Consider the following 22075-nt stretch of genomic DNA (forward strand, 5'->3'; position numbering starts at 1 on the left):
TATCACGTTCCACTCATGGTTCCACTCTGGTTCGACTGGCTTCAAAGGGGCTTCTTATTTTAATTTATTTTTTGCCTATTTGAATTTCATATATTTTTAATTTTATAATAACGATACAGTTAATTAGTCAATAACATATTTACACGTATAACACAACCATTCATTCGGCATGATGCATCTGAATAGACAGTGATGGTGTCATACAACTCTATGCATATAACAACTATATGACAGGGTAAATAAAATAAAATAAAATAAAATAAAATAAAATAGAATAGAATAGAATAGAATAGAATAAAATAGTGAAGGTGACAAGGTGCACAATTATGTTGGCTAATATGACTAGATTCAATTTACAACTGTTTAATAGCTGCCTTCGGAAGGCAGCCTTCCCCATTCTCTGCCTATGGTTTCTGGCTATATTTAAAAAGTTTCCTCGGCCTGGAGACACCTTACTAGGCCTATTGACCACAGTGACCACTTATTTTGTATGTCTGTGGCAAAAATCAAATTTTGAGAAAATGTCCACCACAAGATGGCATGGTGGTGACCCCACACCACTCCTATTGAGGAGCTTTTACTTTACTGGAGTATTTCCATATTTCAATACTTCTTTTACTTCTACTCCACTACATCTCAGAGGCAAATATTGTACTTTCACTCCACTGCATATACACTATATACATTATTCGACCATTTGAAAATAGCAGATCTAAGCTCACAATGTGATGCATTGTGAAGCTAGCCAGATGTACTTTACTACTTACTGTAGGATGGAGTCGATGATGGGAGCTTGACCCCGCTGGAAGGCTCAACCCGAGCCAGAGGGGAGGTACTACCACGTCAGCCTGTGTCTTGGAGAAGGTCATGTTTATCCATGGTCGAGTGTCATTACACTCACTAATGGCATGTACAAGTTGGACACAACCACAATGGCCTGGTCTTTAATTAACACCAGAGGTACTACACCACCTGATTCAGCATGTCACTCTGCCATCATCATCGGGACAAAGATGTTTGTATTTGGGCTTTGGGGGCTGAGATGAGATCAATCCCTGGCTGAACACACCTTATACACAGCTTCTTCCAGAAGAACGCCAAGACATTATGTAAGCTACAGTAGCAGTTATTCAGTATGGTCTGAATCAGTCGGAACTCCCATACAACATCAGGTGGGAACTGCTAGCAGGCACAGACTACCAACAGCAGGAGAAGATACGAAGATATGAGAAAAAAAGACAAAAGTGGAATGAAATATTTATATTACTAGTTCTTCTGAGCTGGTTGAAATAGGCTATCCAGCCATGCTGAAATGGGCTTCACAGCATGGATTAATCACATTAGAAATATTATCAGTTGTGCTGATTAGTGATTATAGAGTTTTGTCAGAGCAGCAGCATTATTGGCTTAGGAATGGAACAAAAAGGGCAGGTATACGCTCCTGTAGTTGGTACTTCAGTATAAAAAGGTTTGGAACCAATGACTTGGAGGAGCTGTTTGTCTTGTCTGTTACAAGACCCAGAAACACCCAAAGATTCCAGGTTGAAACACTGATGATGTATCCAAGTTTGTTTGTCCAACAGTTTTGGCAAACTCTCTTTTTTATCTTGATAAACCAATAAACAAACAAATTAAATAAATGTCCCTGGGGATGCAAACCCTGCCTGCACTTCTCTTGCTTGTGACCTTGACATTTGACATTTCATTTTAGTGATATATATATATACTGTGTGTGTGTGTGTGTGTGTATATATATATATATATATATATATATATATGCAAACAATAAAAGAACCAGACCTTTTAGTTTTTGGGAATGTTTTGAAAATGTTCACAGATGCGGGCAGATTTGGTGAATGATCTCACAATCATGGGACGTCGCATAAACTAGGCTTAATTTATACTTTATTGCACAACATACGGTAACCACATTGCTCGCTGAAAATAACTAAAGTGGCGTATCCACTTTAACTGAAAAATCAGTTATTTGCTGTGAGTGACACCATCATGCAGAAAAGTATATAAATTGGGCTTTATTCATTGTCTCTGTTTTGCATGGCCTGCTTCCATACAGCTTGCATTAAAGTAATGAAAACTAATGGTTTACATTCTCAAAAACTGAACACAATATGCCTATTTTACAGTAAAAATGTACACACAGACAGAACATAGGATTTTATTGCACTCAACAAACACTCAGTTTTCTCTCCAAACAAATGCATTCAATGCAAGGGAGGGAGTGTCCTTAAAACACTTAAGCATAAAATTATCTTTGTAATTACATTGTTTTTGTGCTGACTTGAGTCATAACAGAAACACAATCTTTGTGCTAAGAAGCTTTCAGGACAGAGAGGTATTATTTACCATGGTAAAGTCAACAGTGGCTTAGTGCAATCATCTAGGAGATGTGGGTCAGCCATGCTATGTCAGAGAGCTATACAATAAAAATCTACGTAAAATAACCATACACTGACTGAGAGGCAGCCAAACACTGAATAAACATATGACGATAGTTTGATCATTGAGGTTACGTGGCAGTCATAAAGTATTACACATAAAGTGTAGGTACAGTACTATATATATACAACACATACATTTGTTGTGTGACATAGTGCATTATTGTGTTTGACGGCAGGTTAATTACTCGTGGACTGGAGGTGCCTGGTATAAAATGTTGTAAAATATTCAGATATCAAAGATAAAACGTACAGTTTTTGGCCCACCAATGTAGTAGTAATGCTGTTCAATGCATTCCGTTCATATATGACCAAAAATGGTAGCTGTGTATGTAGAAGCAATCACAGTATTTATTGCCCCCCCCCCCCCCCCCCCCCCCCCCATCTCTCTGTGTGTGTGTGTGTGTGTGTGTGTGTGTGTGTGTGTGTGACTGTGTGTGTGTGTGTGTGTGTGTGTGTGTGTGTGTGTGTGTGTGTGTGTGTGTGTGTGTGTGTGTGTGTGTGTATGTGTGTGTGTGTGTGTGTGTGTGTGTGTGTGTGTGTGTGTGTGTGTGCACGTGCGTGCCCACTACAGCCTTTCAAAGCCAATGGCGCAGAGCAGGAAGACGGCATAGAGAGACAAGAGAGAGAACCCCAGTTTGCGGTCCAACCTCCACCGATTCAGATGGACACTTAGAACCTGACACACACACACACACACACACACACACACACACACACACACACACACACACACACACAAAACAACTATTTACTACATGTATATATTATCATGTAAAGAGTTACATTATAGTTAAATGAAGACTCAGGTGTTTGCACTAGTGTAAATAGTACACAAGTATTCATCAATAATATGTATTTGTTTATTTCATTCTACATGGAAACAGGCGAAAAGATGGATAGGTACAGACAGTTAGGTAATAGTACTCACAGTGAGCATGACTGAAGCCAGAAGCAGAATCACAGAATACAGCAGGCCTTTACTGTTGATGTAAACCTGTAAAGCATTATGGAGCAAAGACTTAGTTGGCCGTATTCCCGTGAGTTTTATCCTAAGGGGGAACCAGCTTTTTTTCGATACCTTGGTAAGTGAAGCATCACAGACAATGAGCTATAAAGCTAAACACTTAAAAAGAGTGTGTTTTGAATTAATTGATACATTTTCAGTTTATGTTGCTTACACTGTAATATGATATGTGCAATAGCAGATTTTTACCACAGATCCATAGTTGACTATGAGTGTCCTCAGTGCCCAGGGGAAACCCAGCCCCAGCAGTACATCAAAGATATTACTGCCGATGGAGTTGGACACCGCCATATCCCCCATGCCTACAACACAGATACACATTCAAGAATACAAATACAGAGCAAAAATATTGTCATAACACACATGGGTTCACCATGGACAATGTCTACATAACATGGTTAACTGCTGTATGTGCTGTATCTGCCAGCTATTTCCACCTCAGCAATAGATTCATATTCAAGGTCAATATCTACTACTGCAGTGGTTGTCAACCCCAGATGACAGTAAAGTGACAATGTAAAAAAAACATTAAAGAGAAAACATTATATTCAAGAGCAATCAACAAACTATACTATAAAAAACCGTCAAACATTGTCCAAATTATTAAAGAATATAAGAAAGAGGCAAAAAAAAAAAAAAGAATTGCTGATCTATCTGTGGAACCAAACTAAATGTCATGCCTAACTCCTATAACTCAGGAGTTAGGCATAACTCAAGTGCTTGTCAAGGTCGGGGGTACCCAGTTCAAATATAATTATTCTGGGGGTCCCCAGTTCAAATATGATGCACACACACATACCCTGACGGGCGACAATGAGGCTGGCCATACAGTCCGGGACACTGGTGCCAGCCGCTAGGAAGGTGATGCCCATGATGACGTCCGGTATTCCCAGAGTGTAGCTGATTATGGTCACCTGGAGTGAGTTGCAGAGGAAGCATGTGACTTTGTGTAGACATCACTGTCTGACATTTCCTTTTTTCTGTGTGCGCTGTGGTGAATGCACATAATATTTTGCATAGCATAGCAGTGTTGACATTCAACTGTGTGTGTGTGTGTGTGTGTGTGTGTGTGTGTGTGTGTGTGTGTGTGTGTGTGTGTGTGTGTGTGTGTGTGTGTGTGTCTCTCTCACAGCTACATTTGTTGGAGGTGGCTTCATTGTCGGAATAACAGAGGCAACGTACAACCCTACTATGGGACTGATCTGGAGTGTCATGCCGTTAACTGGAGCCCTGTCCTTTGTTATTGGCAAGCCTTGTTTCTAATCATAACCAGAACTGTTCGATATCAGGTTCACTGAACCCACTAATTATCTAGCTAGAGCTACGTGTACTGTGCATGCTGTTGTCAGAATAATGATAGTCACTGCATCTAAATCCCTATTTCTCTTTGCTTTGATAAAGGTGGACTCTTTTTTGTCGAGCCAATGAGAAGCCAAATGTATATGTGTGTGTGTTTTAACATGCTTCAGCAGGAGGATTAACCGAGACAGAGCTTATTCTCTTGTCTCGTCCCTGTGCCATTTGTTTGAAGTTGACAAAATAGATAGAGAAGAAAATGAGTATGAGTATGTGCAAGTATTTATGCATATCTATCGAATCCACTATGTGTGGAAGCAGGAAGGTGTGCCTGCATGTGTTGTGAATGCACATTATCAGTGTATCAAATAAATCTAATAATATATTCAATATGCCAATTTCTCCATTCTAGTCCTTTAGTCACTGCTGACCCCTACTGGTTGCTCTTGGGAGGGTGTAGTGTAGAGTAGAGTAGACAAACAAACAAGTTTGTCCTTGATGTGAAGTTGCCTTCTTACAGTAGTTTCACCAAGAGGGCTTAGGGCAGATAGATCACGCTATTCTTCCCACTTCTGCGTCCTGTTGACCAACCTATACGAGTTACGAACGCAGTGACAGAGTTGCCGGCACCATGGAGGCTTCGAACCACAGTGGTGGTCAGGAACTTTACATCTGCACCGCACAGGGTGTATCTACATCCACATGAGCATAGTGTTTCTGCGTGTGTGTTGAGTGTTTCATACCATCCAGACCATGAGGTAGGAGAAGAGGGCTATCCACAGGACAGAGGCCAGGAAGGTGAGTAGGTACCAGCGCTCCCATCGTGGAAGTGCACAGTTAGGAATGCTGCAGTGAAGCAGTATGCTCACAGGCCACGATACAAGCCACTTGAAACTGTCACAACACGTATCTGCGGAGACGTACAAATAATTTCAACGCGTGTGCATGTGTGCATGTGTGTGTGTGTGTGTGTGTGTGTGTGTGTTATATCTGTTTCCCACTCACCTGGCATGGTGAAGGGTCTGAATGGGGCCACGTCATCTTCGTCTTCGTCTTGCTCCTCCTCTTCCTCCATATCCTCTTTAGATTGGATCTCCTCTCCAGTCATCCTTTTCTCCCTGTCCCTCTCTCGCTCTCCTTCCAGGGATGACCCGTCTCCCTCTGCCGCCGCCCCGTTTTCCCTCCCCCACGGACCGCCAACGCATGACCCCCCCTCCTCACCTGTGCTGGCTCCGCCTTCCTCTAGGCCCCGAGCACGGATTAACCTCTGCCTCTGTGGTTGGGAGGAGAAGAGGGGAAAGGGTGGAGGGCGGAACGGGAAAGAAAGACAATAAAAGTAGGGGCGAAAGACAGGTGGGGTATAAGAAATAAGAAAGAGAAGACGGAAATTTATTTTAAAAGGATTCAACCGAATTTCAACCGAAATTAATTTGGATGACCACCAAACATAAGAATAGCATAGGAACAATGTAGGAACATCATACAAACATCATAGGAACATGAACACTGGATCAAGGGAAACTGTGTCAACCGGGCATGTCTTCAAATACACATTGTCAATATCCATACACAGCAGCATGGCTGCAGATGAGGGGACGGCACTGACATTCTTACTTGCAGTTGGGATCAGCATGCAAAAGCACAGAGGCAAGGAAGTGGAGTGCAAGAGTGGAGTGAAGGATAGGGTCAGGGCAAAGGGTGACTGCTGGATCATTATTAACATGCATCTTTGCAGAGCAATGGACCATGTCTCTCTGTGTGAGCACGTCGTTTAAAAATGTCTCCCAATTTAGTTTCTGACTCCTTCTACTTGGTCATGGGGAGTGTGTAGACAAGGTAGACAACCACATGTGTCCTCTGCTCTGATACAGTTGACAGTGAAGAGTTTCACTGGGATGTGTGCAAATAGGCACCTCGACCAATCTGTAGGAGTCCACAGCTGGCTTCCAACATGCGAACACGGCCAATTGTGTTCACTGGAGCGCCCAGTCGGAGGCACTGTGGACTCAGGAATGTAACCCCTTACCCCAGTCTCTGTGCTGGGCAGAAACCCCTGCACCACCCTGAGGCTCTTTGGTGAGTAGACTACAATCTTATAACTGTTCTTTCCAGGAGATGGTATTACATATTATCCAAGCTACATTCCCAACCTCTTGCCGTACCAGCCTCCCTATTGTACCTACCTTTCTAAGCTCCCACCTGCCCCCCCCCCCCCCCTACTGTATCTACCGTCTATATTGCCGACTGTACATGCCCTACTGTACCTAGTACATTCCTAACCACCTACTTGGGAGAAAAACCCTGGTTTTCTGATGACATGTCATGAGTGAACAGGCTAACCTCGGGTCTGCCAGCATGCGGTGTACCTCATTGATGACCATGCGTCCTGCCATGCGCAGGCGGGTGTAGGGGGAGAAATGCGGGGTGATGAGAAGGCGGAGGCTTGCCTCTGAGAAGGAGAGCTGATGAGGGTGTAGACTCAGTAGCTCATCTACCATCACCACCCCCGAATCCTGACCAGCCATTGCACACGCATCTAGGAGTGTTGTTGAATGATGGGAAGGGCGGAGCGTACAGGAGAAGGAGATGGCAGAGGCAGGGAAAGAAAGTGCGATAAAGAAGACACAGATCAAGTAAATGGAGAAGTTACAGAGACAGAAGTTACAGAAAAGTGAGAAAAGGAAGGAAATGGGTACAAGATAGTGAGACAAGACACACTCATAAATTGACGTGGACTAGCCTACTTCCATTTGGTTGTATCCACAGGAGAATAGAGTGAGCTTTTGTTGGCAGTCTGAATTGTGCCACAGGCTCTGTTTTAAACGTTAGAGTTTCCCATCTCACATATGGCAATAAAAAGAGACTCTATTTGTATCATTTGATGTATAGTTGTATATAGTAAAAAATGTTTTTGGAAAAAAGAAAATAACTCCATGGCCATCCTCTCGAATTAGTGTAGCTTGATGGTGGCCTCTCTCTTTCCCTCTCACACAAACACACTCACTCACACACACCTGGCTTTAGCGGCACCATATCAGTGTCACAGTCTCCAATGTGTCCGACAGCGGTGGTCCGTCGCAGACTGCTCAGACAAGGCTGGTCTCCTCTGCCACAGTGCCTCTCCACTAAACCACGAAGTGGTCCGTTGAACCTACACACAGAAACAGTGGTGGAAAAAGACAGAAACCCACGTAGGCTCTGTGCAGACATGCATTTCCATTCTTTCAACAGTGCTCAGTCAGTACTCACTTCATGATGACGATGTAGATTAAATACATAGAGATCAGAATTATGGTCTCCCACCTGAAACAAGGCATCACACGCACGCACGCACGCACGCACGCACACACACACACACACACACACACACACACACACACACACACACACACACACACACACACACACACACACACACACACACACACACACACACACACACACACACACACACACACACACACACACACACACACACACACACAAATAAGGAATTATTTTGCTAAACTTAATTTGTCACATCAAAGATAACCTTGGCTGCAAATTAAATCTAGTATCCTATAATTGTGTTTTTCTCAGAATCTTACCACATGACTTTCTCATCGTAGATCACCTGCAATTAAAATTTAATTATATGTTAACTTAATAACACCAAAAGTCCCCAAAACACTAACTAATCAAATGTTCAAAATGGCAATTGCACCAGCAACAACACTTTATAGTTACAGTATCACAGCACTGAATGTTTTACTTTTCTCCCATTAGAATCCCCTACATTTCTATGATTACTCCACTCACTTTAATCTTCAGAGTGCAAGTGGCAGTTCCATTTCCCCACTTAAATTAGTTTTCCCATTATATTTCTCAAGCGGTTGATCAGATAGGTGCCAACATTCATTTTACTGTATCGTGGTGCACTCTATGCATAACATCAGAGTTTTTAACCGCAGCCATTTCAAGTATAGAGCTGAATGTGGAGTGGCAGTTGCAGAAATCAAGCGGAGCAGTGGATCTCAAGTGGGGCCAGTGTTCCAGGGGGTCCCCAGCAAAATGTGGCTGTTCAAAAATAGCAGATACAAAAGCTCACAGTGTGAGCTTGTACATCTGTTTTGTGCCAGGGGTCCCTGGCACAAAACATTTTCAGGTGGGGATCCATGGCCAAATTTCGGAAACTTAATTGGTCCAATATTTCTCCAACTGTATAATACCAATTGGTATTGCATTTTATATACACCTTTACAACGAGGTATAGATTGTAAAGATCAGGTGTTCGTGGAATGAGCAACACAGCTAAACGTGTGGGTAGCGCCTCCAAAAGAATTGCCAAAATGGCAAGTGCTTGGTATTCAACCCTTGCTTTGAGTTGCTTAGTCTCCCACAGTAAAACACACTCAGTGTTAGGGAACTCTGTAGCGGGTGGTCCAAGCTGATCCCACAAGTGTTCAAATGGGTTGAGGTCTAGACTCACGGCAGGCCAAAATGCTGGAGGTAGACTACTCTGTGATGAATGATGATCCTATAGCTCTGTGGGGGCGAGTGTCATCATCCTGGAGGATGGCGTTAGGTCCCAGATTCTGAATTGATTGACATTGCCTTCAATGATGACAACTTCAAGTTCTGTCTTGCCGGTGAGAGAGATACTGCCCCAAACAAGTTAACTTCTTAACCTAAACAAGTTAACTTCTTGGGGGATCTCATCTGTTAAGCAGCAGAATCAGGCAAATGAAACAAATTGTCAATAATGACAAAAAGATGTTGTGGCTGCGTATGGATCTTCGTCCCGAGTTCCCTAACACTGGGTGTAAAGTTAATGAAGTGTAAAAATTGCCAATATCTGTTCTTTTCCCATATTACTGTGGGAGAGTGCAATCATCCAATCCACTAAGCAAAGGGGTGAATACCAACCACTTTTAGAGGCGCTACCCACACGTTTAGCTGTGTTGCTCATTCCAACGCCTGATCCATACAATCTATAACTTGTTGTAAAGATGACTAATCAACGATTAAAAGGATATAAATTAATAATACCAATTGGTATTATTAAAGAGGAGACATAATGGACCAAAGTTAAGTTTCCGAACTTTTGTTGCTGAGTTTATATATCAATTTGGAGGGAGGGCGAAATTTGGGCAATTTTTGTTTTAAATGGTTTAACTGTAGGCTCTCACCAGAATAAGCACAAGGATGGATAGGATGTAGAAGATAGAATCACGGAAGAGTGGCCACCAGCTCAGAATAATGGGCTAAGAAAGTGAACGCACGCGCACACACACACACACACACACACACACACACACACACACACACACACACACACACACACACACACACACACACACACACACACACACACACACACACACACACACACACACACACACATTACATCAATAGAAAGGTGTTCATCAGAATAAATGAAATGGCATGCTCAACTTCATTAGCCTTGCTCCAGCCCTTGAATTGCTAGCAATGCCCATTTTATTATGTAACAGATGCAGACTCACAAACAATAGTCCACACTCACTTAGCCTTTGGTTGATGAGTTATTGGTGCACGTCAGTATTCAAGGATGAACACAAATCCACCAAATAATTAGACATTAAAAGAAATCTGGGAATAGATTCCTTACCAGGAACTTTCTTCACAATGTGTTTGTAAAGGTGTCTACTGTCTAGTAACACTGTATCACAAAGATTGAAATTAAATTTCCCTAGGGAAATCTGTGACTGCTGCTGAAAGTTGGGATAGTAAAAGTAGCAATACGGCAATGTAGAAATACTCTAGTAAAAGTCTGGAATTCACCATTTACTTGAGTAAAAGTACAAAGGTATTGCCATCAAAATGTACCAAAAGTACTCATTCTGCAGAATGTCCCATTTCAAATGTTATCAATGTATTACAATCTTTTGAAAATATCAGATCTAAAAGCTCACAATGTGTCACACCGCAATGTATTGTGAGCTTGTAGATCGACTATTTTCAAATGGCCAAAATATATATTAGGCTAAAGTGGTTTAAACTAACGTTTTCAAATAATTGTAGTGAAGTAAAAGTATAATCCTTCAGGATGACACACTCGCTCCTTTTCTCTTTGTAATTGTCGTTGACTATGTCCTTAGGCAAGCGATGGATACCATCTCCTCGTCCTCGTTTGAGGAACACATAAACTCAGCTCAAGAGCTTTTAACATCACTAGAAGTGTCAGCAGCCAAAGTTGGTCTATTGCTCAGTGCCAAAAAGACAGAATGCCTGCTTCTGAATGAAGACTCTGTTCACCCAACCATCCGCTCCATGGACGGCAGTGCCATCAAAGAAACTGAGGAATTAAAATATCTTGGATCATATGTAGTCAGTAGCAGAAAGGACTTCCTGACAAGGAAAGGACAGGCCTGGAGCGCTTGCAATAAGCTACATCTTATATAGCAGTCAGACATCTTAAGAGCTACCAAGATCAACCAGTTCAAAGCCTGTGTGGAAAGTATCCTTCTTTATGGTGCCGAAACATGGACAATGAATAAGGAGTTTCGGGATCGTCTTGACGGAACATACACAAGACTCCTCATGCTGTCCAGAACCTCTCATGGAAGGACCATCCCACTAAAGCTCAGATTTATTCAGTTGTTGTGGCAGAAAGAAAACGAGAAAACTCCGCTTTGCTGGACACTGCCACAAAAAGCAAAAGACCAGGTCATTTTGGATATTATTCTGTAGACTTCCCTGCCCATCAAGAGGAACAAGACCTCTCACATTTCCAGATGTTCTGAGTAGGGACACAGGACTGGCTGTGAGTGAACTTGGTGTGGCGATGAGACAACAGAGACCAGTGGAAGCAGCTTGTGTCGCAGATCCCGAGGGCACTCGAAGGATGATGAAAAGTATAATGTTTGCCTCTGAGAAGTCGAGAAATTTGGATATTTTTATTTATTTAAGTAGCCTACAATATGCCTACTTGGGTTAATGCACTGCCAATAAATCACCAAACACTTGCACTGGCGGTGCAGAGTAGACAATTGTTACTTACAGAACATTGAACGTATATTTCTACAATAAAGACATAGTCTGTATTCTGCACCAATAATTGGAATCAGTTCATTTATATCATTTATATATTATGTGACTGCAATCTGAATCAATATCACACCAGTTACTTCTTTAATTTGAGCAAAACACTTAGAAGGTTGAGCCTCAACAGTAAAGTTTCCAGTGTGGACATTTAAATTACCTGGCCAGCAAAGATGCCACAAATGCCAATGATGACTAGGATGTTAAACACAGCTGATCCTACAATGGTTCCCACACCAAGGTCTCCCTTTGTGATAAACACTCCTGAAGGAACAGAGAAAGAGAGAATGTTTTTTTCCTTACCTAACTGTCAGGTAAACGCCAAATTTGCTGCCTACTTAATTAGACCATTATTTATGTACCAGTCCTAGTCCTAAATTAATGATCTTTGCTGTAGTGCCGGGTTTCCAGAAGGTGGCATACGTTTTGTTTGATTGGCTTGGCAGCAGATTCGAACGGGGAACACAAATGACACCTTCATGTGCGCTTCCTGTTCAAATCTGATGGCAGGCAAATCATATGAAGCTACGAGAAACTGAACCGGGATAGGAAACAGTTTATGCCACCTAGGGAAAGCTGGGACTACAGCCAGTTTCAAGAGTTGATCACAACACTACACTTAAACACTTGTGAAGATAATTTACAATAGCAAAAAATTAAACCCCATTGTTTTATGTAGATGTTGTTGGAGTACTAGACTTAATCGATCCTTACTTACTTTTTATGACACGTGACGTTATACACATGCCTATCTTATGCCCAAGAAGACTATGTTATCGTAATATAGGCTACTGTTATGGCAACCACAGCCCATTTTTTTTTTAAATCAGAGATTGCTATTATACACAGGAAATCAGGCACACAAATCACAAAACAAAGCCCAATCTTTGGATCAGCAGGAACCTTTTTTGAGGGGTGCTAGCCCCTCCTATGCACAGCTTTGTGTGTGTGTGTGTGTGTGTGTGTGTGTGTGTGTGTGTGTGTGTGTGATGTATGATGATGTATGATGATAAGAGCGCCCCTCGCTTCACAGGATTGTGACTTTTGAGGTGCGCCCCTATGGCCAGCTTTGTGTGTTTGTGTGCATCACGGAATGTGATTATTTGATTGGCCGAGCACGGAATGTGATGATGTATGATGATAAGAGCGCCGCTCACTTCACACACGTGTGAATTTTATAGATGAAGATCAATGTGATTTCAGGTGATTGGAGCTCTGAGGCCCAATCAGATGAAGACCGATATGATTGCAGATATTGATGATAATACACGGAACTCAAACAGTATCGATGATTATACATTCCCCATACTGACCAATCAGGGAGGTGAAGAGCTCAGGAGCAGAGCTCCCGGCTGCCATGAAGGTTGCCCCAGCAACATCCTCGCTGAGTTGAAGGTTCTGTAAAGGAAAGGCCAGTGAGGGCAGTGATAGGATCTGTTTGTTTGCTATAGATTCAGAAACTACGGAAACATTTTCCATTGTTGGCACTTATGATTCCTCCTGGAGTCCTTACCTCCGATATCTTTTCCAGGGACGGCACAAAATAAACGTCACACACGATGGCGAGGGCGTAGAACATGTAGATGGCCTAGGGTTTACAGAAGACAGATTATTGTCAAGTGTATTAGTGAATTTGACTCTGACACTAATCACAGTAGGTGAGTGTGTGTGTGTGTGTGTGTGTGTGTGTGTGTGTGTGTGTGTGTGTGTGTGTGTGTGTGTGTGTGTGTGTGTGTGTGTGTGTGTGTGTGCGTGCGTGCATGTGTGTGTACATTCAGCCATACATTCAAGCTGAATTACCTTTTTTGCAAGACCATACTTACACAAAGAACATGTAGGACTACTGCTCCCTGCTGCCTCTGCTTCGGGGTAAATATGTCCTCAGGAAACTCATGAATGGCTGTGAGGACATTGATATGGAGATGACAAGTATTTTATACAAGGGCACATCAGAGAAAGATTGATAATACAATGATTTTGAATGGAATTGTTCTCGAACTTTTTTGAATGTAGCCTATAGGTTTATTTAGTGACTTATTTGTCTCCTTTTACTATGAGGAATAATATTATGAGTTTCTACTGGCATAGTACAATATGTATAGCTTCCCTTTTTTATTTCAGCCTTTAATAACTTTGTGTCTAAACATATAAGCTAAAACTATTACAATCTCAGCTGTAAAATCTTTATTGTAAATCCAAACGCACAGATATGTAATACTTACTGACAGTACCACAAAATAAACAATTGTAGAATTATAATATTGTGTACATCCACAACCTCTCTCACTTTCTCCTATCTACCTCTTTCTTTAGCATTGCATGCGCACACCTTAAGGCACACACACACACACACACACACACACACACACACACACACACACACACACACACACACACACACACACACACACACACACACACACACACACACACACACAGTGAGAGCTCCTGATGAGAGGGTACCAATCAGTGGGTCATTACGATAGGGCAGCCACTTTGAACAGTTCCACACAGCTCCAGCATCCAAGGACATGAAATTCAGCATTCCGTTTCCTAGCAACTAGAGCCTCAAAGGCCTGTGTCTAAGCATCTATCTGCACACTTAGAAACCAATGAAGATCGATGGGGAGATCTAGACAGATTGATGCATGGCACGGTCAGGTCAGATAAGATCTAGACAGATTGATGCATGACACGGTCAGGTCAGATAAAACAGATGAAGAGATAGAATGTCACTCTCCATCATGCACACATGAGGACATTTTAATGTATCTTTACTGCCAACTGCAAATCCTTATCATACACTATACACAGCACAACACAATCCCCATAAATGAATGGCCACATGGAAACTTGTAGCCTCTGTAACGCTGAGAATTTGACTGTGTAACCTGCAGGACTATCATAGCCCTATAACCATAATCTCATCCAGCCCTACTTTTATCACATTCTGATGCCCTTTCCCCCAGCTCTGGTGTGCAGCTGAATGCCTTCAGTCACAACAAGTGATCAATGTTTAACCATGCACTATATCTTTATTATTATTTTCCATGACACACACACACACACACATACACACACACGCGCGCACACACACTTCCTACCAGCTGTAGGGGTGTTTGAGGTCTGGTTGCCTTCTCTCTCATGGTCGAGCTCTCTCTTGGACCAGGTCAAGACATCATCCTCACTGGTTCCTCGACACTCTATAGAGACACAATGATATATATATATATATATATATATTTTTTGTTCATGCATACAAATTAATAAACAGATAAATTGTTAAATTTAGGCCTGTATATTATATAGCCTAAATGCCATGCAGCATCAGTTAATGGAGCCATTTTACAACTGTATTGTATTGAATTTAGCCTATTTGTTGCAGTATATTCAAAAGTCTATAGTCGGTGTGAAGCATCATATTTCAACTGGATATAAGAACCGTCGGCAACGCACCTGTGACGTGAAGAAAGTGCATGAAGCAGCTGGCTGCAGTCACACCGACTCCAAAGACGCAGAACCGCAGGAGGAGCCGCGTGCGCCTCTGTCTCACCGCCGCCGGCGCCTTCATTTCGCCGCGCGCTGCTGCCTATACGGTCTCCAGACTCAGAACATGTCGCGGCGGCGTTCGGTAGTCATGGTGGTGGTACGGTACTGGTACCTACCGACTCTCTCTGGCTACTGGATTGCTATTATTTTCTGTGCCGTTGATTTGAATGTAGGCTCCATCCACTTACAGTTGACTGTCGTGGATCATCAGTCGCATCTCGCGGCGTCGTACAATCAACGCCAACGCAGCATCCCTTCACAGAGACGACAGACTAGTAAACAATAAATTCCACTACCTAGGCTAGAGTAGAGTAGGCTATAGACGTCGCGCACGAAGAATTAGGTTTGAGGTGAAAATGTCCCTACAGGCTCAGATTTTGATCACATCCCCTTGCGTTCCAACTCTCTCATCTCTCTCATCCCCGATAAACGGTTCTCCTTTTATCATTTCGTCACAGGGCGGGGGGGTGTTTTCGAGGTGTCACTGAAAAGACCACCAGTGAGCGCGCCTCTTGGGTGGGGCGACCGGCGCCCATATTCTGGTCTATTTTCGAGACAACCAGTATAGGCCTATATAGCCTATACTAGGCTGCTTATCAAGGAAAAAGGGAAACTTAAAATATTTATATTTCTCACGTAACTTACTCGTGGTTATGAAAGCAGATTCAAACATGTAGGCTATAACTGTGAATTCAGTATAGGCCGTCTACTCTACATCATTGTATCAGCGGACAAAATTAAATATAAAGCCAGATAACAATTGAATAATTCAAGTAATCAAACATAAATCACATTATAAACCGGCTATTTAAAATGTCAATTACTTACACTTATACAACATTGTAGCATATTATAGCCTATGTGCAATTAAGACAAACAAAAAAGTCAATCAAAATAAAGGCATGTGTATTGCATTTAAAGGCCAAGACAATGGAACAAGGAAAAAATAAAGAAAGTTCAACTAGAACCGGTTGTTTCTAGCTGAAATTATGATTGGAAACAAAACAAGCTGTGGAAGGAAATAGAATACTGGCAATTAAATCGGCAATCCATAACTTCATATGTCCACCCTGGGATTTGTACCCCAGCCCATGCAGTCTAGTGCATGTGCCTCATGCAAGAGGTGGACAGGGGATACACACTTTCAGACACATTAACCAGCCCTACCCGAATCCTGACACCAGGGTGTACCGGAATACCACCTCCAACCACTGCAGATGTGCTATAGATTGCATTAAAGACTTGAGAGTCGAGACTGATTCTAGAAATGCGGCAATGCCTCCTAATTCAGTAGTTCTCAAAGATTTTTGTAATTCAAAATTAGTCTTTGAATGTTGAAAAATAGCAGATGTATACTGTACTCTGTACATTGTACAAGCTCACAGCACGACACGACGTGAGGCGCTGTGAGCTTGTATATCTGCTATCCTTGAATAGCCAATGCAAGAATTTTAAATTACCCAGATGCTTTCCCAGTCTTAATGGGTTAACATACTCTAGCATAAGAGGTTAAATTACAGTTTTATTCATTAATAAGTTATGGATTGCAGCTCAAAGGTGCACAGTGCACACTGCTGTATTTCTTGGATGTTTTGCGTTTTCTCCGCAAAACGTGTCCAGTCTGCAAGGTAAGGCTTTAAGCTATTAATACATGCATAGTGACAACACAGGCAATGTAATCTGACACAGAGACTAAAAGCCTCAAACTACATACATAGCATGTGAGCAAACCTGCTTCCAATAGCCAGAATTTATACACACAGCAATCAATAAGCTTAATGACACTTACACATTCCATTTCCATATATTTTCTGCACAAATTCTTGGCTTGCCCCATTTCATTTAACTATTCATCCAGTGTGTTAACTATTCATCCAGCCATGGTAGGATAGAGTATAGGCTTTAAATGCACACCATTTGCAATATTTTCTTCGTTTTGAATTGGCAAAATCCTCCCAACTTGTGTTTCTCTAGACTAGGAGTAGATGTGGAAAAGATGTAAACATTATGTTTTGGTACTTTTGACGAATACACAACTGTGTAAAGGAGGCTCATGATACTGTTATGACCTTATAAATAAGTGAATTTCAGCAAACTAGCCACTAAACCTTCATGAATGACCAATACTTTGAGGATAGAAAAACTACAAAAGGAAATCAGCATGTGCAATACAATATACCAACAAAACAAAAAACATTCACTTTCTCAGTGTCTAAATACATTTTCAGTGCTTGGAGTTTAGAACACATTTAGATTTTGTCCGTTATCTTCCAAGGCGTGTCAGGTCATTAGCACACCTTGCTTTGCTGTAGAGTGTACTGTTAACTGGTCGAAGTTCAGAGGTCTAGATTAATCAATGTTCAATAACAGAACTGTCCACTAACTCATCCTCTCGCAGCAGATACCAAGGGAAGGTCAGCTGTTAATGACCATGCACTACAATCTAGGTGCTTCTCTACCCAGGCCACTTATCTCTAAACCCAGATAAATCTCCGCAACTCCATTTCCCTTTCCCATACTCCCACTGGTCTTCTCTTCTCTCCTCGTTACCCAGTCACATTCCACATCACCAAAAGAAACCGAGACGGCCTATCAAACCGCGACCATTTGCGATGCGTGTGTTACCGCACAGGTTCCAGCGACGCTGTGACCTGGAAATGTAACCCATCTCCAGGCAGGGGTGACGGGATGAGCGGGCAGAGCCAGCAGAGGTACCAGCGGGTGCCCAGGTAGTGGTACAAGTTGCCCAGGATCCCCAGGTTATAGGGCCGACGGGACGAGTACCATTCTCTGGTGGTCTGGCCGCGCAGCAACAGGATGATGTGGAAGAAGAGGAAGGATGACACGAGTAGGAACCCTACCACGCAGGTGTCGGCAATGAAGGCAAAGGCAAATGCACGTGCTGAGACCTGACCTATAGGAAGACAGAAGGGACAGTTTCATGTTACAGGCAGTGAAAATGCACCAGACTGGGGTTCTATATAAAGACCTGAAAACAACAGATTCAGTCTGGGATCTTCATCCCGATATTATACAGTAAAGTGAGGTACAATAAAAATTTTATGTGCAGTCAGTCTACAGTCTGTTTTCAACAAATTATTTGCCAGGCGAGGTTTACAGATTCTGTAGGCACATCTGCTATTTTTGAGAGATTTTAGAAAAATGTTGAAAGTAGTGTTTGTAAGGTGATGGGTTGCACACACTAAGACTACATTTTAGTTTTTATTCATTATAACATCGAATGACAGACGTTCGTCGTTTAGGCTATCCAGACTTCATCAGTGTGAAGTCTTGGTGTGTGTGCGACCCATCACCTTTCTTACGCGCACCATAAGTCAGAGTGGGTGGTCACAAGAGAAAGTAGTGTTTGAAAATCTTTGAATAATATAGCATTTTATATTTGAACACAAATGTTCTCTTCTGGGGGTCCCTGGCACAAATACATTTCAGATGGGGGCCCGTCCGTGGCCAAATAAATTATGTATCAATTTTGGGGGTCCTTGCCACGAAAAAACTACTGGGTCAAACGAACTCTCTTTCACAAACGTGTGTGCATCACACTGACTTGCCCCACACAAACAAACACACCGACCTGATAACAACATGATCCAGGGTATGAGCAGCAGCAGAACGCTGTGCAGTGTCACGCCCTCCTTCAGGATGACGATGAACACCTCGGCGTTCATCACCACAGCGTACAGGAGCCCCGACCACATGAACAGCAGGCAGCTCAGGAAGTAGCGGTAGTTGCGGAGGCCCACGCACTGGCTGAAGAAGACGCAGTGGTGATCCCTCCTGAGGACGCACACCTTGCAGTCGTAGCAGTGGGAACAGCGCGGGGGGGTGTGTGTCTCGCAGGTGTAACAGTACCTAGAGAAAAGACCATGTTTGGGTTTTTTGGCTTGTTTTTTACATGTCATGCCCAATATCAGCTGTTTAGGCCTATACGAGCCAAAGCTAATGATAACCAATTATTAGTTAACTTTGAAATCATCAACAATTCATTTAGATGTCTTTAGGTAAAGCTAACACCATTGTATCTGTGGAGAAATGAGTACATTTCTTGCCTGGTGATGGTTACTTGGGTACTATATGGGAGTCATTTTTAAGGGTTAAAAGCTAAATCGTTCTTTGACATAACAGAAAGATTCCGCAATATATACTCCACACAAGCCCTGAACAGTGTTGTTTGTTTACCTCCATCCCTGGCCCATGCCATCGCCCAAAAACACTCCTTTGATACTGGGGTCGGTTTTCAGAAACAGCGAGGCGTTCCAGCAGATGTTGCCCAACATGAAGTACTGTGCGAGCAGGTGCACAACCTTCCACCAGGAAGACCACATCACGGTCTTGGTGCGGTCAGCAGCCTCCAGCGGAGGCTCCATCAGGACCAGGTAGCTCACCTCTCCCGTGATGGAGAACACGAGCACGGTGTTGAGGACCACGGGGAGGTAGCTACACACCCTCTCAACCCGAGAGAACACGTTGCTGGCAAAACTGGTTATGGTCATTTTTTCTCTTTCTCAACTCGTCGACTTACTTGAAGAAGCAATCAACGGGAGGACTGCTTTCCTAGATGGACAGACGGAGCTAAATCAAAGCGCTAAATCATTGCAGCGTTTGCCGTCTAACTTAACGGCATGATGACATCCACGTGATATTTATCAAATAACTACAATGCAAACACCGCTGATATACTGGAGTAGTGTTGACAACCTGTGCCTTGTATTGAGATTTGAGCGAGCGACGCTTTCTAGTGCATGTGTTACATATAAATATAACCCCCCAGTACGTGTTGCTGCATATATATGTTCCGCTGTAAACGCTGCAGTAGGCCTATCAAGTGAATGTTCATTGTTCAGAGCAGGACAGGTGCTGGTGTTGTTGTTAACAATAATAATTATTAGCCCTTTTAACATATTTTAGGACTTATGTGTACATTAAATACATATATGTATTAAATTAATGTATTTACAATAAATACATCTATGTATTTAATGTACATTGAATATCATTGTAGGCCTATTGTTCTTAAACCCAATATTAAAGGCACAAATGTGCTACTTACTTTTCCTCACAATTGTATTTATTTTATAATCATAATCTGTATTCTATTTTTATTGTTGTTATTTTTATGGTATACATTTCTGTGTCGTATTTTCCCAAGTGCCAAATCATTTCTCATGTCGTCATGCATCTTCATCTTTATTTTAATTCTAAATGTGGTGATTAATCTGAATCAACAGGGTTGCAGGCCACACACTGTGACAATAAAACCTGCTGCTTGAGGTGGATAAGCATCGGTTCCTCCCCCTGGAGTAGTGTCCTTAATCCATGTTAATCCTTCGTCCAAATGAAAGCCACCGAGGTCTTTGCTATGGCTGCTTTGAACTATATCATTTAAAGTCTTCCATCAAACCACAAGTGACAAATATTATTATTTTTCCCTTTAGAAAACGATAACTGGGACTCAAAAAGAGGTAAGACCTTTAGGATTTATTTAGCAAGAATGTCACATTTCTTGAGAGTCTTTATGTAGGCTATTTATTAGCCAGTGGTTGTTTGTTTTAACCAGTAGTGGTATAGGCTACTTGAGTCGAGATACTAGATCCAGGTCAAATATTAGGCTACTTGCTCTGTCAAATTTGTAAAGGCTAGTTTGTAGGGCTCAAAGTAGTTAATTCATAATGTAGCTAGTAGGCTATACCTTTCCTTCCTAGAAATATAGTGAGAAATGAGTCAATAGTACAAGTTGTCTTTGAAATGTAGTGGCCAAAATACAAAGTCAGGGAAAGTAGGCCTACATATATGCCTCTCAAGATTCAAGAATGTACACATAGTACTCAAGTAAATGTACTTTGTTACTGTCCACCACTATTGGCCTATATGCAATAAATATCCAACAAGCTAATATGGGCTTGACAGGCCCTGCTTTAAATTGTGTCTCACAGCACAAGACGATGGAGCTGCAAGGTGACCTTTCAACATTTCAGAGAAACAACTACAAGCATCCGTGAGTTAGTGTGTCATTGGGTGTGTGTGTGTGTGTGTGTGTGTTATGCATTAATGCACTCACTACTGTGTCTCAATGCTTAATATTTTGTGTAAAGCACTTTTGAATTGACTTGTTATTGATATGTGCTATGCAATTCAACTGGCCTTATCCTGGCTTGTGCATGTATGTGGATGATAAAATTAAATAAACGCTATGGCAGTCTGTTTATGAGCATAAATACAGTAGGCCATGTGTTTATGTGCAATGGTACGCATGTTATTCTGTTTATGAGCATAAATACAGTAGGCCATGTGTTTATGTGCAATGGTACGCATGTTATTCTGTTTATGAGCATAAATACAGTAGGCCATGTGTTTATGTGCAATGGTACGCATGTTATTCCCAGTGGTATAAAGTCACGAAGTACAGAATGTACTCAAGTACTGTACAATTTTGAGGTACTGTTATTTTACTGGAGTATTTCCACATTTCTATACTTTTAATTCTACTCCACTACATCTCAAGAGGCAAATATTGTACTTTTACTCCACTACAGTTAAAACTTGAATATATATTTTATTATAAAACATACATTAACCACTCCAGCCATATTTAAACTTTTGGCTATTTGAAAATAGCAGATCTACAAGCTCACAATGTGATGCGAGTTGCGATGTGTTGTGAGCTTTG

At 42.0% G+C, this 22075-nt stretch overlaps 2 protein-coding genes across 3 annotated transcripts; both read right to left on the reverse strand.

The window, feature by feature from the left end:
• Window positions 1-3024: 3024 nt before the first annotated feature.
• On the reverse strand, window positions 3025-15412 carry slc24a6a (solute carrier family 24 member 6a; the record flags this gene model as incomplete). Its single annotated transcript, XM_080773997.1, has 17 exons — window positions 3025-3135; window positions 3388-3453; window positions 3673-3785; window positions 4283-4397; window positions 5523-5689; window positions 5785-6052; window positions 7146-7315; window positions 7788-7930; window positions 8029-8082; window positions 8367-8392; window positions 9948-10022; window positions 12002-12105; window positions 13155-13239; window positions 13355-13429; window positions 13665-13741; window positions 14946-15044; window positions 15298-15412. 17 exons carry the CDS (start codon window positions 15410-15412, stop codon window positions 3025-3027), a joined length of 1863 nt encoding a protein of 620 aa, XP_080630123.1.
• Window positions 15413-16295: 883 nt separating this feature from the next.
• Window positions 16296-20134, reverse strand: zdhhc24 (zDHHC palmitoyltransferase 24). 2 transcript variants are annotated; one of them, XM_080774122.1, is made up of 3 exons: window positions 19588-20134; window positions 18983-19260; window positions 16296-18299 (listed from the first exon to the last, which is right to left on the reverse strand). In XM_080774122.1, exons 1-3 carry the CDS (start codon window positions 19899-19901, stop codon window positions 18151-18153), a joined length of 741 nt encoding a protein of 246 aa, XP_080630248.1. In that variant the 5' UTR covers window positions 19902-20134; the 3' UTR covers window positions 16296-18150. The 2 variants fall into 2 exon arrangements, with proteins under 2 accessions (XP_080630248.1, XP_080630247.1); XM_080774121.1 differs by having other exon boundaries at window positions 16296-18304.
• Between the last annotated feature and the right edge of the window lie 1941 nt (window positions 20135-22075).

The sequence above is a fragment of the Protomyctophum bolini genome (assembly GCF_963924005.1).
Source record: "Protomyctophum bolini genome assembly, chromosome: 10".
In the NCBI taxonomy this organism is placed as follows: domain Eukaryota; kingdom Metazoa; phylum Chordata; class Actinopteri; order Myctophiformes; family Myctophidae; genus Protomyctophum; species Protomyctophum bolini.